The sequence below is a fragment of the Heterocephalus glaber genome, unplaced genomic scaffold (genome assembly GCF_053883595.1).
Source record: "Heterocephalus glaber isolate CG9 unplaced genomic scaffold, H.glaber_assembly_v1.0 deba00001428, whole genome shotgun sequence".
Lineage (NCBI taxonomy): Eukaryota > Metazoa > Chordata > Mammalia > Rodentia > Bathyergidae > Heterocephalus > Heterocephalus glaber.
In genome coordinates this window covers 162,962-179,041 of record NW_028258293.1, presented here as the reverse complement: position 1 = coordinate 179,041, position 16,080 = coordinate 162,962, and the positions used below count along the sequence as shown (strand labels likewise).

Genomic DNA, 16,080 nt, shown 5'->3' with positions numbered 1-16,080 from the left:
AGCCTCAGGGGCGTGGGGTGAGGCCCTAGCCCCTGTGGCTCAGGGGCAGAGTGAGCTCATCACAGGGGTCTTACTGGAAGGCGCTTTGGGACTCTCAGTCCCACCCAAGTCCCTTCCCTCTTAGGGGCCCTTTGGCCTGCAGCTCTTCCTGGGCTGGAGGAAGGGTTAATCCCACACAGCTCCCACCTGGTGACAAGCCTGGAGCTGTGGCTTAGTTGAGTCCTCCACCCGCCAAGGGCAGAGTGTGCTGGGGGCCAGGGTGGACAGAGAGATGCCACCACCAACGAAGGACACGGGCAGCGTGTGACCTGTGCTTGGGCCAGAAAGGGGACAGTGTGCACCCTGGGTCTGTTTTAAGAAGGAGCCACTCTGTGCTGGACACAGAGGATGGATGCAGGGGTCAGAGTGTGTGCTACTGGGTACATGTCCCCAGGGAAGGGATCTTCTGCTGGGCCCTATGTGCAGTGGGGCAAGGACAAGGGCTGAGGACAGAGCCTGTGGTTAAGCTGCTGGTACAACCCTCCTTGGCCAGGCTTAGTCTCCTGGGCAGGCTGATGGACCCTGGGAAATTCCCCCATTAGTGCACAAAGGTGAGCCACACAAACAGCAAGTACCAAGCTCACTGTCCTATGGGTTCAGGGCCATCTACCACTCTATCCCAATGCCTCCAGGTAACCCCAGCACTGGGCCTCCACTCCTGCCTGCGTTAGGTGGCACCATGTCCTCTGTAGACTGCTGGTCCCTGGCCACTCGGTGACAGTGATCAACAAGGCCCTGCCACTGAGGGACAGTCAGCATAAGTCCCTGGGGGCTCAAGCCATAGTCCTGTTCCCGGGGCTAGGGACCACAGGAAGCATGGCCCCCATCCTCACTGTGGCCATGAGATGAGCAGTGTCCATGGGTCCCTACCTTTTCTGTACCCCATATGTCACCACTGGTCATGAAAACTCAGAATGAAAAAGCAGCTGGCTGAGGCCACCGTGTCCCAGACCGAGTGCCTGAGCAGTCAGGGAGATGCAGGTGCTGGGCTCCCAGCTCCAGAGCTGCCCCCAGCCCAGGGTGCCCTTCCCTGTGTTTGTGGCACTTTCTGCCTTCTGTCCGCTGAGTGAAAACGATAGGGAGGTAACAATGCAGAACAAGGGGTGGGACAGAGAGGGACTCACCTTGGTCCCTGAGCCCAGGTGTCTTACTTTTCTGTCATTGCTGAGACAAAATACCCAACAGCTAAAGGGGGAAAGGTTTATTTGGCTCACAGTGTGTAGAGCTTTCAGTCCATAATCGTCTGGCTCCAAGCCAGGGTGACACATGGCAAAGGGGCCACAGCTCATGGTGGCTGAAGACACGAAAAGCCACAAGAGACCTTAACAGCCTCTTTCTGCCCCTTTCATCTTCTCCAGACCACTGGGGTTAGGGCGGTGCCAAAGCAATCACTCACTTGCAGTGGTTTAGTAACCACACACCCTTAATCCCAGCATCACACACTCTAGATTCTAGATTCCACCTCTGAAAAAGCCACCTATGACTGCATGAGGCTTTGGGGACATCTAGACACAAACCATAACACCAAGTGAAAAGAGAAACCCCACACAACACACAATACTACTAATTCCTCCAGCTGGCTCGATACAGCGGGCCAGGCCTCACCAGGCATCAACCCCAGATGCCATTTGGCCTTGCTCTAGGAAAACATCTGGGATGAGCCATCCCAGGAGCTCAGGGCCTAGGACCAGAGGCCAGGGAGAGCCCCAGCTGCGGCCTTGAACCCACACACTTTTGGCCCTGGCCCCTCTTGCACCCAGTGGGGAGCTTTGGGCTCTTGTTCTGCCGTCTGCCTGCCCTGCCTCTGGTGCCAGTACTCCTTCCCTGCTCACCAGCCAGTGACTGGGGATGGGCTGCCCACCCCACCTCCCTGTGCCGGAGACTGGCCACCCCGAGTCAAGAGTGCAACCATGGTGTTATCGAGGATGAGTGATCACTTGGAGAAGAGGCTTAGTTCAATCACCAAGAGGCCCAGAGGGGCTCTCTCAGGAGAGAGCACCCAGCAATACGGAGACTCCCAGGAGAATCCCCAAAGCTGAGAACTCTGTGGCTTTTATTTAGAATACCACTGTAAGTGACACAAAAGCAGAAAACAGTTTGGGCAAGGAGCTGTCTCAAGGATAGACAGTTTTTGTTGGGGAAAAGGAAAGGACAATGGCTATACACAACATACCTCACTAATCTAAACCTCTTGTTGTTTAACCATTTGCCCCTACAGAGCCTGTGTGCTTCTGACCCGCAGTTTAGCTAAGTCCCACACACCCAGACCCCTGACACCCCGTCTTTGGTGGTTCTTCAGGTGGCTGTGCCTTTTCACCCAGCCTCACATCCTGCTGTCCATGTGACCAGAAGAATCTAGGGACCAGGGACCATGAGTGGGTGTACAGGCTCAGGCTCTGGTTATAGGAACAAGACAGGATGCTGAAGGATGGGGGTTGAAATCAGCCCAAAGGCAAACAGATCAGGTGTGTGGGTCCAGGCCCGGAGCAGCTCAGGGTGGGTGAGGCATAGAGGAGTGGTTTCAGGGGAGGACCAGGATGTCTCTGAGGTTGGCATCCTGGTGGTTTAGGGGCTGAGCTCCAAGATGAGACTCTGGGCCTGCAGCAAGATCCAATGTCTTCGAAACACTTCCAGGGAACTCTGGACTCAAGCTCCAGGGCAGCTATGGGAGTGATCTTTGTATCCGGCCAGCTGAACAAGGAAATGAAACCTTGTGCCCTGCAGAGAGAGGGGCACCGTGGGGCAAGGGCACATGTAGGGCACCCTGAGGCCACATCACCCCAGACCTACATACCCAGCAGCAGGGGGAGCTGAGCTCCTGATGGCCACAGCTCAGCCTCCAACTGAGGAGCCCCAGGCCATGCCTGGGCTGTGACCTCAACCATCACTGAGTCCTTGCAGAAGGTAAAGTTGAGCCTGTTCCCCCGGTAGAAGATGCCAGACACACACACTCTGGAGATGTCCGTCAGGCACAGAGGATCAAAGGTCACACCTCTGCAGGTGACCCTGTGGGGAGAGCTGTGTGAGAGATGATGAGGTCAGTCCCCCCCATATTCCTGTGCTCACCTGAAGCCTGTACATCCAAATAGCACTGCCTGCAGGAAGCCTCCCATGCCTGTCAGGAAGTTCACGGCCCCGGACCCGTCTGCATTCTCTGTCCACACCTGCAGAGGGTGGTTGTGGCAGGCCCAGCACACTAGCCTCCTGCGGCTGCCTTGCCAAGGGCAAGAGGAACTCGGGCTGTGACCACATGGGCGGGAGTGGAGGCCGGTGGGGTCAGCCTGTGGGTCAAGGGTGCTAACAGGCTGACCTTGAAGGGCTCGGTGACATTGGTGATGTTCCTGTCCAGAAGACTCTGTGCCCGTGACGGGTCCTTCAGCTCCATCCAGCCCACAGCAAACATGCTCTGGGGTCAGAGTTCAGAGGGCAGGGGGTAAGGCCCATGGGTTGGGGAGGAAAGAAGGGTTGTGGCGCAGGACCAGCCCAGGCTCCTCACCCAGGTCATGGCTGGGCCCCGAGGGGACGTCACAGCCTCGTAAATCTCCAGGTTTCTCCTGCGGACATCAGGACTCAGGGGGAAGGGGACGGGGTATCCCAGGAGCACGACATCAGCCTGCTTCACCTCCTCTCCTAGAGGGTGGGCTGCTGATGGGGCCGTGCTAGCTTGGACCCAGGGTCATAGGCAGGGAGAGGGTGGGGTGCCACTCACCAGGCTTGTACCCATCAAACTCAGGGTGGAAGTTCTGCTCGGGATCAAAGGGCACCTCGATCCCATCAGCCACCACCAGCCACTTGTCAGGGAAAGGCTGACCCAGGTCCCGTGCCAGGGCAGCCGCAAAGTGCAGGCTGGGGGAGTACAAAGGCTGCAGCCCCGCACTGCTGGCTGGGCCGGGCCTTCTAGGTGGGCAGGGGCAGACCCAGGGGTTGGGGTCTTACCTGTTCTGGACCAGGACATTGGTGTACACAGAGTTGTCGACTCCTGCATGGTACTCATCAGGGGGCATAACTCCTGGGCACATAAGTCCACCGCAGCACATTGTGCAGCAGTCAGCATGGGCAGCCCAGGAACATCCACACTCCTGCCGGCCTGCCCGCCTGCCCAGACCCGCACCTCTCAGGTCGAATTTCTTCTCCTTGGGGTTCCACTCCACCCGGCTGCACCAAAACTCAGCCACAGCGCTGACCACGTCCCAGCCACCAGCTTCTCGGAAGAATTGCAGGTCCTGGGGAACAGGGGGTTGGACTGAAGCCAAGGCATGGAGGGTCACTGTGCAGGTCCAGTGCCCACCTCTGACCTCGAATGTCCCTTCAGATGGCATCCCAAGGCTGTCCCCAAACGGGGGGGGGAGGGTATTCCTGGCAAACTCTCACCTGGGTGGCATGGTAATACAGCTGGAAGGCGAGCACCACTGCCCCATTGATGTGGATCTCCTGGGCCCCATAGATATCCTCAGGGCAGACCTCCAGGCCCGAGGCTGCGCTCTCCCAGGCAAACTTGGCTCCCTGCATGGGGCGGTGGGGAGTGGTGGGGCGGGGACATAAGAGGAGGCTGGGCTGCCTGACGTAGGGGCCTGATCCCTTCTGCAGGGTGGAGCAAGGAGGAGTGGGGGCTGGGGTCCCCCTTGCATGATCCTGTGGATCAGATGGCCTCTGCTGTCGGGGGCAACGCTACATCATTTTAGGCCTAGTTCTCCTGCCTACAGCCCAGCTATAGAATTCCGAGACATAACTCCATTTTGGCCTCCAGTCACAACTGAGACCTCAATGATCCGGTGATGCTGTCTGTGATTCTCCAGGACAAGATTACACCAGCTGAAGACGTCCAGGGAGGAACAAAATCTTCATCTACTCGGTTCCTCATTGATCTAGGAATTCTGCCTCTCCCTGTTCATCTGCTACATTTGTTTCTCGCGATGTATTGAATAAAGGTGTGACAAGCTCTGTCTTTGCGCCCAGAGCAGCACTGATCAGGCCCAAAGCTCAGCTTCTTCTCCAAGTCTCATCTTTTCTACCTTTCCTGTATGATAAGTTAATTCTCCTTGTGCTGCCGTGGCTCTCAGGAGACTAGGACTCACTGCAGAGGTTCTGGTAACATCCTTTCTCCCTGCTCCCTACACTCTGCCTTGTTCACAGGGTTTGCTGACCCTGGGTGGCCACCCTAGGTGGTGCCCAGGTCCCTTACCTGGTAGTTCAGGGCCCGGGCATTCTCCAGGGCCCCACCCAGCGTCCGGACACGGTACTCCAGGAGTGCCCGGGCAGCCTCTGGGTGAAACATCAGGATATTCGGGAACATCCAGAGGTCCTGAGAGAATGTCCCCATTCTAGAGCTGGATGGGCTTCCCGTCCAGCCTTCCCCAGCAGTCACCCTCAATATCCAGTGGCCACTAAGTCCCACTCTGTGCCCTCAGCTTCTCTGGCCCCCAAGTCTTGCCCTCCATCCAGCTCCACTTGGCAGCCAAGATCTGCGTTGCTCTCAGATTAAAGTCCCCATGGCTTCCTTGGCCCTAAGGAGGCTCCAGTACCACACTCAACGCCACCTGCATGGGGGCCTCTCCTTCGCCCATCGGGTGACTCCTTTCACTCTAGGCCTAGGCACCTGTTGGCCACTCTCATCTACCAGACCCCTGCACAACCTTCTGCCAGATTCTGCCTCCTCCAGGTAGCCTCCTTGCCTGTACAGCCCGTGCTCCCCAACCACTGCCCGAGTCCTAGGGTTCAGCCTCTGAACCCCCGCTGCCCACTGGCTCTCTGTGGCTGGTGCTGGGCGGGCAGTGCACACCTGGTCCCAGAAGACATGGCCCCAGTAGCACTCTCTTTGGCTTCCGTTGGAGAGGCCTCCAGGGCTGAGGCCATGGGAGACGTGTCCTGAGGTCCCAGGCTGGGGCAAGGCGCTGAACAGGTAGTAAAAAGAGCTACGGACAGCCTGGCACAGAGCCAGGGGCCCTGCCACATCCAGACTGCAGCCCGTCCAGAACTGGGCCCAAGCCTGCATGTGGATGGCGTACAGAGAGCCCGTGGCCTGCAGCTGTAAGGCCTCGTTGAGGCAGGCCTGGGCCTCCACCCGGCTGCCACCCACCACGGTCAGGAAGTCCCAGGTCCTAGTCTCTTCGCCTTCGCCAAGGGTCAGGGCAGGGGGCACTGGCGTCCACAGCATGTGCACCTCCTGCCGGGGGCCCCCTGGCTGCTCCGGGGTGAGCGTGAGGCCCCACAGGTACCTGTGAAGGTGTGGCTGTGCCTCAGTGATGGCTTCCTCTGGGGTCACCCCACCAGGACCCGGCCCCCGCTCACCTGAAGCCCTGGAACTCAGGGCCCAGGTGCAGGTCCAGGTCTGGGCTTTCCGGCGAGAAGGCTGATCGCAACAGCACCTTGATGGGCCTGCTCCCCACAGCCACCCGCGCAATGGACACCCTGAAGGCCAGGACATGGGGCAGCACGCGGTGGGCATAGATGCGCTGGGAGGCCCGGAAGCTGGGGCCCTCCAGGGTGTGCAGGAAGGAGCCTGGGGAGGGTTGGTAGTCTCGTCAACCTGGGCAGAGGCGGGGCAGGGGGGAACCCCAAAAAGGGTGCACAGCTGTTGCGCCTCCCTGGTGCGGGAGCAGGTCCCTCGGACCCCTGAGCGCCTCTCCCCACAGTGAGGTGTCCACCCTCCCAGCATCACTGCAACAGCTGCACAGCACCTGGGAGGCCCGAGAGAGGGACAGGCAACACAGAGGCCGCATCGGAAAGGCTGCCTCCCTTGGCCTCCTATTCTTTGTGAGGGCCCTGTGCAGTGAGTGAGTGCAGGCCAGGATGTTGTGTGGTCCCCTCTGCCTGGGGGAGAGGACAGGCCAGACGCAGCTACCTGTGTTGGTGTCCAGAGCAAAGGTCTGGGTCAGCTGGGCTCCTTTCCCCGCGGGGGCCTCCAGCCGCACGTTAAGGGGGCTGGGCAGGACCGCCCGGTGTGTGCTGCCCCGGGCCCCGTTGTACACGCCGCTCACGTGCAGTGTGTCATGGTACACACGTGTGCCCAGGTACACGTTGGTCACAGTGGCCAACAGGCGGGGGTCCCTGGGCAGAGAGTGGGAGGCAAACACGGTGGGGTCCGGCTGGGCGTCCTCCATAGGCGGTTTCTGGCGGGCAGGCTGGGCCGTGGCTGCTGGGTTCCCTTCTTCAGACTGTAGCCTCCCAGTCTCCGCAGAGCCTGGTCAACCCCGCAGACCGGGGTGCGGGACCCGTTTTTTCCAGCGCTCCACCTATAGGCCGCCTGGGAAAACGCTCTGAGCTCTGGTCTCCAGCCAGATGCGGTTTCCGGCCTCACAGGAGAGTCTGCACGCTTGTCCCGAGACCCAGCGAAAGAACTCACCCAAGCCCGCCTTCTACCCGACTCCCACGCTACAGCCGTGAGCGTGCGCGGACTCGCGTTCTGCAGTCGGGAGAGCCGAGGACAAACCAGGAAGCGCGGGGGCGATCGCGATTGTCCACGGCGCCTTTGGGACTCACTGCAGCCCTGCTCCGTCGCCGGACGGCCCCTGGTGTCCTTCAGTGCAGCCCAGTGGGCGCCGAGCCGAGCAGAGCACCTCGTGGCTGTGACCCGGGCTTGGCTCCCGGACGCGCGGGGGGCGTGGCGCGGGGCGCGTGGCGCGGGGCGTGGCTCAGAGGCCTGCGCGCGGCGCGGCGGCACCCTCACGCCCGCATCCTAAAGCTTTGTCGCCGCTGTACACCTGGTGAGACACGCCAGACTCCAGGGCCTTGAAGTCCAGCTTTCACCAGACATGTCTGCCTGCAAAGCTGGATTTGGGGTGCCTGGTGTGTGACGATTTTTTTGCCTTCCTCCTTTCCCGCTGTGTCCCTTTCGCCAGAGGGGGGCGCTGTCCAGTTACGCGGGGCGACCTTCCGTTTGCTGGGTAACCCCTCCGGCTCGCTCCGCCTCCCGTCCCAGCGGGTCTCCTCCCCTGGCCACGTGGAGCTCCCGGCACGGCCCCGGGGTGCGCGCTGCCCCGCTTGTCCTAAGGTTAGAGCTGTGCCTGGATTAGCGAATCAGGCTCTCCGCTTCAGCGTTCAGCGTGGACGCCGAGTCCGGTCACCGCTCTGGTCTCCCAGAGGCCTGCAGCGGGGCTGGCTCAGCCCTTCACCCAGTCCTGCCTCAGTTCCGCCCTCTTCGCAGCCCCTTGCCCCTGCCGCGCTCCCCCACTCCCTCTACTCTCAGTGTGTGGAGCGCTTTCCCGACCTTTACCCAGGCCTCAGCTGCTATGAGAACCCCGCCCGCTCCGCGCACTCTGTAGCCGCTCACTGCACTGTGCTCCCCTCCACGGCCCGTGTTGGCAGCAGCGCCTTTATTTACTGCAGAATTCATCATCTATGTATTTACTATATTACTGTTTCTGTATCTGGAAGGCTGGGGTCATAAGCATTTGTTTGTTTTTGTTTGTTTTTTGAGGTAGGGTCTCTGAACTCACTAGGTAGCCCAGACTGGCCTCGAACTCACAAAACTCGAGGCACTCTAACTGCCTCAGCCTCCCAAGTGCTGGGATCACAGGTGCGCGCCACCACGCCTGGCTAAGGAGGGTCATAAGTTTGAGGCCAGCGTTTTTGCAACATGGACAAATCTTGTCTGGATTAAAAAAAAAAAGTGCCACCATAGTGGTGCCCGCCTGTAATCCCAGTACTCTAGGAAGTGTGCAAGTTTGAGCCACTTTAGGGACTTAGTGAGAGCCTGTTTGAAAATTAAAAAAGTAAAATAAAAGTGAGCTAGGGACTTAGTTCAGTGTGAAGGCCCTGAGTTCGATCCCAAGTACTGTTAAAAAAAAAAGTATCCTATATTTACTGTGTTGTGTATTTATGTATCACATGTACAGTATCTACTGTATTTTCTATCATGTGTACTTACTGTGCTGTTTGCATGTTGCCTGCATGTTTATTATCTGTCTTCTATCTAGAATGCTGCCTTAAGAGGGCAGGGTTTTTTCTGTTTTGGGAATAAAAGACTGGATTTACAAAGTGGTAATGGAGGGAATTTCCCCTGGGGAGTGAGAGGTCCACTCCAGGGTACTCTCCACCCAGTCTGGAGCCCGAAAATGGAAAGAGCCCAAAGAGCCCGGCAGAGGAGACTGGGGCTTCTGGGGTGCTTCTTGCTTTCTGCAGTCAGGCCAGCTGCTGAGCCTGCTTCCCCAGTGGTGCCCATGGACTGAGCTGTGTCCTGCACAGGTGGGTTGGTGAAAGACAGTCAGTACCTGCTGGGATGCTTCGCCAATGCAACAGAAGCCAATGAAAAAGAATCTACTGGACAATTCATTGTCAGTGTGTCAGGGCCATCAAGGTTCCCACCCCGGGGGGTCTCTACTCTGCATCCACCTCCTGCCCTTCCAGCAGGAAGGACTTCTTCCGGGCTCTGACCTGCGAGTCCTCCGTCTGCTTCATGCTCTGGGCCTCAGAGGGCACTGACGACTCCCTCGGGAGGACCAAGGCGGATGCTGGCCAGCCTGGGCTTTGGTATCTTCATGGCCCGCAGCTCCTGCACCGATGGCTCACTCAGCTCCACAGGGGCCAGACTACAGCCACGTGCACCGGACAGAGGGGTGGGTCACAGAGAGGAAGAGGCCTGGGCTGCGGGTGCAGGGCTGGGGTCCCTGGGATGGGGTAGGGGAAGTGTGAGGCCGATGGCCTTGCCCGTGCCAAAGGGACAAGGACAGGTGACCAGTCAGGGATCTGCCAGAGATGAGCGGCCCTTGGGGAAGTAAAGTGGTGGGGGTATCGCTGACCCAGACTGTGCCGTGGAGTGTGGCTATTATTATTATTATTATTTTGGTACCGGAGTTCGAACTCAGGACCTTGCGCTTGTGAGGCAGGTGACAGAACCACTGAGCTAAATCCCCAGCCCTGGAATATGGCTATTATTTGATTAGCAAAATGGTCCAGGGCTTCAGAGGGGGGTCCTCTCTGGGCTGGACTCCCAGGTCTTGTTGGAGCCTGGTCACTTGGAAGGTCTCTGGAGGGAGCTTATCATGAGGGCCTGTGGGAGCCCCAGGGACGCCCCTGGGGTTGACAGGCTGGGTCCCAGTACCCTGCTTGCCCCTGCTTTCACCTGAGGGTTTGCAGGCTGCATCCTGGGTGCTGCCGGGCTGCACACAAGTAGGTCACCATGGGGTCAGGCAGGTAACAGCCGCTGAGGTCCGGGGTGGTGAGGGTAGGGCTCTGCCAGGGCAGGGCTACCAGACACTGGAAGGCTTCCAGAGGCTTCAGCAGCAGCACCCTGGGGAAGAGCTGAGCTCAGGAGCTGCTGGGGGTGGGGTCATGTCCCCTCAGCCTCCTGGGCAGAGCCTCACCTGAGTGTCTGTACCCGGCACTGGGGCCAGGCCAGGCCCTCATTCAGCACACGCAGACCAGCTTCTCTGAGCCTGCAGTGGAGGAGGCCCAGCTCGGTCAGGGCAGGGGCTGCCCTCAGGGCCATAGAGAGGTCTCGGTAGATCCTGTCAGGGAGTTTGCAGCGGGACATCCTGTGGTCAAGAAGGCACAGATACGATGCCTGAGATCAGGCTCACCAAACAAACAAACAGAAACCAAAACAAAACCTAAAAAGAAGCAGCTGGATCTGTCTGTGGGCTCCCTGGCCACTTCCTGTCCCCCAGTGCACAAACTGCCACTCCCTGGTGGCCTGATGTTCATGCTGGAGAAGGTGTGGGGCCCAATTAATTGGGCCATGATTTCTTTGGTCAGCTAATGCCCATGGTAGGGCAGTTGTGTTGTTTCTGTTTGTTTTTTCTTTTCTTTTTGCTACTGTAAGCAATGGCATGCTGAGTATCTTTGTGGATTTAGTTTACTGGTAGAATTGCTGGGCCAAATGTAATCATCCTTTTGGCTCCTTAGGTTCATTTCTACCTCCTCTCCACTTTCACTGTGCCTGTCAGTATTAATTCCTATAACTTCTCTCACTTTCTGCTCACTGGTGATGGCTAACAGTGACTGGAAAGCTATTGCATTCCAGGTACTGCACACTGTAGCTCTTGACATCTTAACCCTGTGAGGGAGACCCTGGATGATTTCACACCAACCCTTTCCTCACTAGCAGCTAACTTGGGGATGGAGTCCTGGAGGATCCTCAGGCTTGCCCATAGGTCATCCTTCTGTCTGCACAGCACATCCTGCTCTGAGCCCCTCCGGGGAAGGACGAGGCTGTGCCCACTCACGTCAGGCTGCTCAGGCCACACCGAAGGTCAGTCATGGCCCAAAGAGTGGATGCAATGGGGAGACCCGGAGCTGCTTCATGGCAGCTTGAGAACTGCTAGAATAGAGAGGTGGTAAGGCCCACTGTGGTCCTTCCAAGTTCCTGATCTGTGGTCCAGGCTCTTGAAGCTGCCTCTGCCAGTCACCCCCACACTAAACCAGGATTCTTGCATCCCTTCCTAACCAAGTAGGTCTGCAGAGCCCTAGGCCCAGCCCTGGGACAGGTGCTGAGTGAAGCTAAGTTCAAAAACACTAGCACAGTTCTTGCCCTGGAGGGACTGAGGGTCTGGTGAAAGAGGCAGGCAATGGGATCTTCCCAATGGGGAAAAGTAACCATGGGATCCTGGGTAATCTGCAGCAGCCAGGACAGGCTTTGAGGGGAGGCAGCAAAGGGACTGCTGCACATGGAGGGAACAGCAGATGCAAGGCAGAGGGCATGGTGTATTCCAGAACTTACTGGAGGAAGCACACAGGGAAGGGGCTGGGCCAGAACTGCAGGAGGCAGCTGCCATGCCAGGGGGTCTGTCTTGGTTGTGGATGGCTGAAGATGGGCATGGTGAGGACGCTCTGGGGAAGATGGGCGCTGGGCAGCTGCCTTGCAAGGGGTAGACAGAAGTAGCCCTAAGGCTCTCCTGTCATTTAGACAGGACGCCAGGTCTGGACGTGGTTCCCTAAATCTGAAGGGCACCAGTGCATAGGCAAGCAGTCATTCATGCCCCATGAGACTCACCCCTTGAGCCGTTTCACCAGGCTCCTCTTCCTTTTCTTTTCCTGTCCAGCCATCAGGCTGCAGCTGACCAGCCACAGCACCTGTCCAGCGGGACAGCACCGCATGCAGTAGCTCAGGACATCCAGGTCCATGCGATGAAAGCACACACGCTCCAGCATTAGCTCAGGGAGACTGCTCAGGGCCTGGTACATAAAAGCCTCATCCTGGGTCTCGTACAAACAGTACAGCAGCTCCAGAGGGAAGTTGGGCTCTTCCTCTTCTTCCTTCTCCTCTGGCTCCTCCGTGTCTTTGAGCCCTTTGGTCCCGTCTGTTCCCTCTGACGCCACCCTGAGGTGGCTCTGCCCCTGCACCCATCGTAGGGCATCCTGCTTCACATGGGCTGGGACCACGCAGCCGAAGTGGCGCTCGACGTCCTGCACACGCTCCATGTTCAGAAGCCCAAAGAAGAAGCGTGTGGTGAGCATGAGGTGGCTGCGCCCCTCGGAGCCCAGGCACAGCAGCGTCTCCAGGCCGCCTGTGGAGACCCCGGGTGCCCCCACGTCCTCCAGCAGGTAGGACAGCGCGGCAAAGAACTCCTGGAAGCTCTGGTTGATGAACTGGTAGATCACCTCAGTCTCCAGCACGCTCGGCAGCTCCTTCTTGATAAGAAAGTGCTGGACGACGGAGCCCCGAAGCTCCAGGCGCTCCAGATCCCCTTCGGAAAACTGCGCCTTGTGCCCCAGGACGCCTTCCCGGGCCAGGCGGCGTAGCTTGGGCAGCTTCGCCCGCACACCGGGCCCCTCGGCGCCCACGGAGCTCAGCGCGCTGGCGAGGAAGACCAGGTACACAGACGTGGTGGTCTTGGAGGTGCGTGACAGGTCTTGGCCCAGCTCCAGCTGCCGGCGCAGTACGGTGCACACGATCCAGCAAACGGCTGGCACGAAGCACAGGGCGAACAGCGTCTCCGTTCTCCTTTACGAAGCGGTAGGCACGCTCGGCCCTGCGCTCCTCCCGGAAGAACTTGTGGAAGTATTTCTTCTTGTCTCTGGCGGAAAAGCCGCGCACTTCGGCGCGCACAGGCCGAAATGCAGCTTTCCGGAGGCGGTGGCGCGCGTGGTCACCAGCAGGCGGGCTGAGGGCAGCAGCGCCTTGCGCAGCAGCCCGCCCAGCACCCGCGCACCGCTAGCAGCCTCGAAGGAATCCGTGCAGGGCGCGGCCTCGAGCGGCGCCGTCCAGGATGAAGAGCAACCGCTGCGGCTGAGCCAGCATCCGCGACAACGGCGCCCCGCGGTCCGGGCACTGGTCCAGGATGAGGTCGGCCAGGCTGCGCGCGCCGGGCCACTCCAGCAGCTCGCGGCACTGCAGGAAGAAGGCGAAGTCTACCTGGCCGCGGTACAGCTTCTCCGCTGCCCAGTCGTACAGGATCTTTTTGGCCGCCATGGTCTTGCCGATGCCCGCCGGGCCCTGCAGCAGCACTGTCGGCGGCCGAGGGCCCTCGGCGTCGCTGCTGAGCAGCCGGCTGAAGGTGCGTGTGTCCGAGCGCCACGCACGCCCCGGCTTGGGCTTCTCCGCAGGCCCCAGCGCCACCTCCTTCTCCCCGGGGGCCGCGCTCTCGGGCGCGATGAGCAGCTTGGTGAAGCGCTCCTTCACCTCGGCGTGCTGCTGCAGCACGCGCTCGCGGTATTTCTTCTGAAACTCTTTGGGCAGAGACGCGGACGTAGGGGCACGGCAAGAGGGGGCTCGCCCCCACCCAGCATCGGTTTCCTCCCCCTGGGTGTCCCCAAGGGGCTTAGGACGCGGGAGCCGCACCAGAGCCACCTACCCGACACGGTGAGCAGCGCCGCGGAGCTGGGGCCGAGCCCTGCGAGGGAAACCGCTTTGAGGCCCGGAGGCGCGCGTGGGGCGGGGCGGGGTGGTGCCGAGGGCCGGAGGCTTCCTCGGGAGCATCCGGGATCGCAAATTTGCGGATAAAGCGCAGGCAGTGTACTGGTAAGTGGGAAGGAGGGATGCCTCGCGGATGGGGGCTTCTCCCAGGAGGGCAGTAGAGTGGGGGTCCCGGAAAATCCGTGCCCGCTCACGTTGCAGCCGTTGCGCCTTGAGCCGAGCCGCCACGTCGTGCACGTCAGCCCTCTTCAGGGTCCTGCGGGTCACGTCCAGCGCGGGCTCTGGCCCGTAGAAGTGGGTCAGCTGGTCCGCAAGGTCCACGGCGACCGCGTGCTCCAGCCGTCCACGGGCGCGTCCCGCAGCTTGAGGAGGAAGCGCTTCACCTGGTCTTGGCTTAGGTACTGCAGTGCAGCCAAGAGCAGCTCCCGGGCGGCGGCCGCACGGGGCTCCAAGCTGCGGGCGCGCGCAGTGGGTTCTTCAGAGAGCTGCCTTCGTGGTCCTGAGCCCCACTCCAGGGTGCTGAGTCCCCATGCCTAGTGGAGGCCTGAACACCCGCTACTTCCTCTCGGGGCCCCACACCAACGCAGGCTAGAGACCCAGACAATGGAAGGAACACTGGATTTCGTCCTCCCCTCCTGAGACTCCTGGGCCCCTCCTGGGTCCATCTCCCACGGGTGCTGCTTGTGGCGCAGTGGGTTTGTCCATGGCCACCGCTGACCTGTGGGTGAGCCTTCCGGCTGCACCTCCCTTCCTCCCTCCTGCCTTGCACACACTTGGTCAAGTGTCCAGGAAGCTACATCTACAGAGCCTGGGCTCTCCCCTTTCCCTTCCCTTCTGAGAGCAGGAGCCAGGCGACAGGCCAGACCCCTGCTGTGTCCCCAAATCCCCCACCCCAGTGTCCCTGCAGGCTTTGCTGGGGCCCTGCCAGGGGCTCTTGCCCCGGGAGCTGAGCCCTTGGTGTGAAACAGACCTCTTAAGTACCCTGGGAACCACGTGAAGCTCCAGGAAATCAGCACAAGGCGAGGACCCCCCTCACACACCGCTGCCGAGACCAGCCCACACCTGATCCAGCCCTTACCTGGAGCAGGAGACACTGGCCTTGTCCATGGAGGCTCCGCTTGTGGGTCTGGCGCTCATTCAGAGACAGGCAGGGTGGAAGAGGCAGCCAGCCCTTCCCTAGGATGCCTCAGCCAAGGCCTAGGGTGGGAGAGGTGCTGCCTCATCCATTCTCCAGGTCTGAGCCTTCTGGTGAGACGGCCCCAGGCTCCCAAGCCCAGGTAGTGTGGCATGAGTGCAGTGTCACCCTTTAGGTGCTCTGCTTGGTGACCTTTGGTTTTTACTCTCCTGTTAACATCCCTGAGGTGGAGCCATTGAGGTGTGGCTGAGGCCAGGAGGCTGCAGAGGGGCCAGGCAGTGTGGAAGGAGGATTGGCTCAGAACTGGCCTCCAGCTAAGCCCCCCATGGCATTGAATTCTGCAAGCAGGCGAGGAGAAGCTTCCCGGAAGAGGAACACTGGGAGCAAAGAAGGAAGGTGCAGGACTGTCGCCTGGGCGCAGGAGGACAGGAGCTGGAATGTGGGGACAGGGACACAGGCTCTGCCGCATCCCACACCGGCCCGAGGAGGCGAATGTGCAGAGGTTTGGATGCGAGGAGGGTTGCAGCCCCACAGGTGCCCGCCTGAATGTGGAGTTCCCGTGCCTGTGGGGGGTGCGAAGTGTGCACACACTCACATCTGAGCGGCCACACTAACACTGTGCTAGTGTGAATGAATTTGTGGTGGGATAAATAATGGTCTCCAAAGACAACAAATCCTAACCCTGGGACCTGTGCGTGTTCCCTCCTATACCAAAAGGACTTTATAGATATGATGTAATTGAGGATCCAGAAATGGGGTGGTACCCTGGATTACTCAAGTGGAGCCAACACGTGCCATCAGATGGAGGCAGAGTGGGATTTGACATGGAACAGGATGCTGTGCTGCTGGCTTTGAAGCTGGAGGAAGAGGCCAGGAGCCAAGGCACCTAAGGAAGAAGATTCCAAGATGCCAGAGCCTGTGACAGCGTGGCCAAGCCCTCACCTGGAGCTCAGCCAGTGAAACTGATTTTGGACTCAACTTCCAGAACTGTGAGAGAAGAAACCTGCTGTTTGGCCTCTGTGTTTGCTGTGGTATGTTGCAGCGGATGCAGACTCGAAGTCGACCTGGGAGCAAAGCTAGTTGCCCTGGTACCCACCTGGTGCAGCTCATCCAT

General features: G+C 59.6%; 2 protein-coding genes across 17 annotated transcripts; both read right to left on the bottom strand.

Moving 5' to 3' along the window:
* Positions 1-1,989: 1,989 nt before the first annotated feature.
* Positions 1,990-7,818, bottom strand: Pgghg (protein-glucosylgalactosylhydroxylysine glucosidase). Of its 16 annotated transcripts, none has more exons than XM_087211437.1 (14): positions 7,382-7,611; positions 6,881-7,282; positions 6,328-6,538; positions 5,819-6,254; positions 5,222-5,341; positions 4,411-4,542; positions 4,151-4,262; positions 3,976-4,048; positions 3,749-3,885; positions 3,536-3,669; positions 3,350-3,445; positions 3,106-3,203; positions 2,834-3,045; positions 1,990-2,757 (listed from the first exon to the last, which is right to left on the bottom strand). In XM_087211437.1, exons 2-14 carry the CDS (start codon positions 7,137-7,139, stop codon positions 2,702-2,704), a joined length of 2,076 nt encoding a protein of 691 aa, XP_087067563.1. In that variant the 5' UTR covers positions 7,140-7,282; positions 7,382-7,611; the 3' UTR covers positions 1,990-2,701. The 16 variants fall into 16 exon arrangements, 12 of the variants coding, with proteins under 12 accessions (XP_087067563.1, XP_087067567.1, XP_087067562.1 ...); XM_087211441.1 differs by having other exon boundaries at positions 5,819-5,930; XM_087211436.1 differs by having other exon boundaries at positions 2,834-3,057; positions 6,881-7,818.
* Positions 7,819-8,085: 267 nt separating this feature from the next.
* Nlrp6 (NLR family pyrin domain containing 6) lies at positions 8,086-16,080 on the bottom strand. Its single transcript, XM_021264104.2, is given in 13 exon segments — positions 8,086-9,566; positions 10,100-10,267; positions 10,341-10,511; positions 11,202-11,241; positions 11,244-11,293; positions 11,969-12,912; positions 12,914-13,020; positions 13,023-13,168; positions 13,170-13,644; positions 13,770-13,808; positions 14,026-14,178; positions 14,181-14,364; positions 16,063-16,080. Coding segments are annotated over 13 exon segments (2,616 nt in total). The 3' UTR covers positions 8,086-9,445.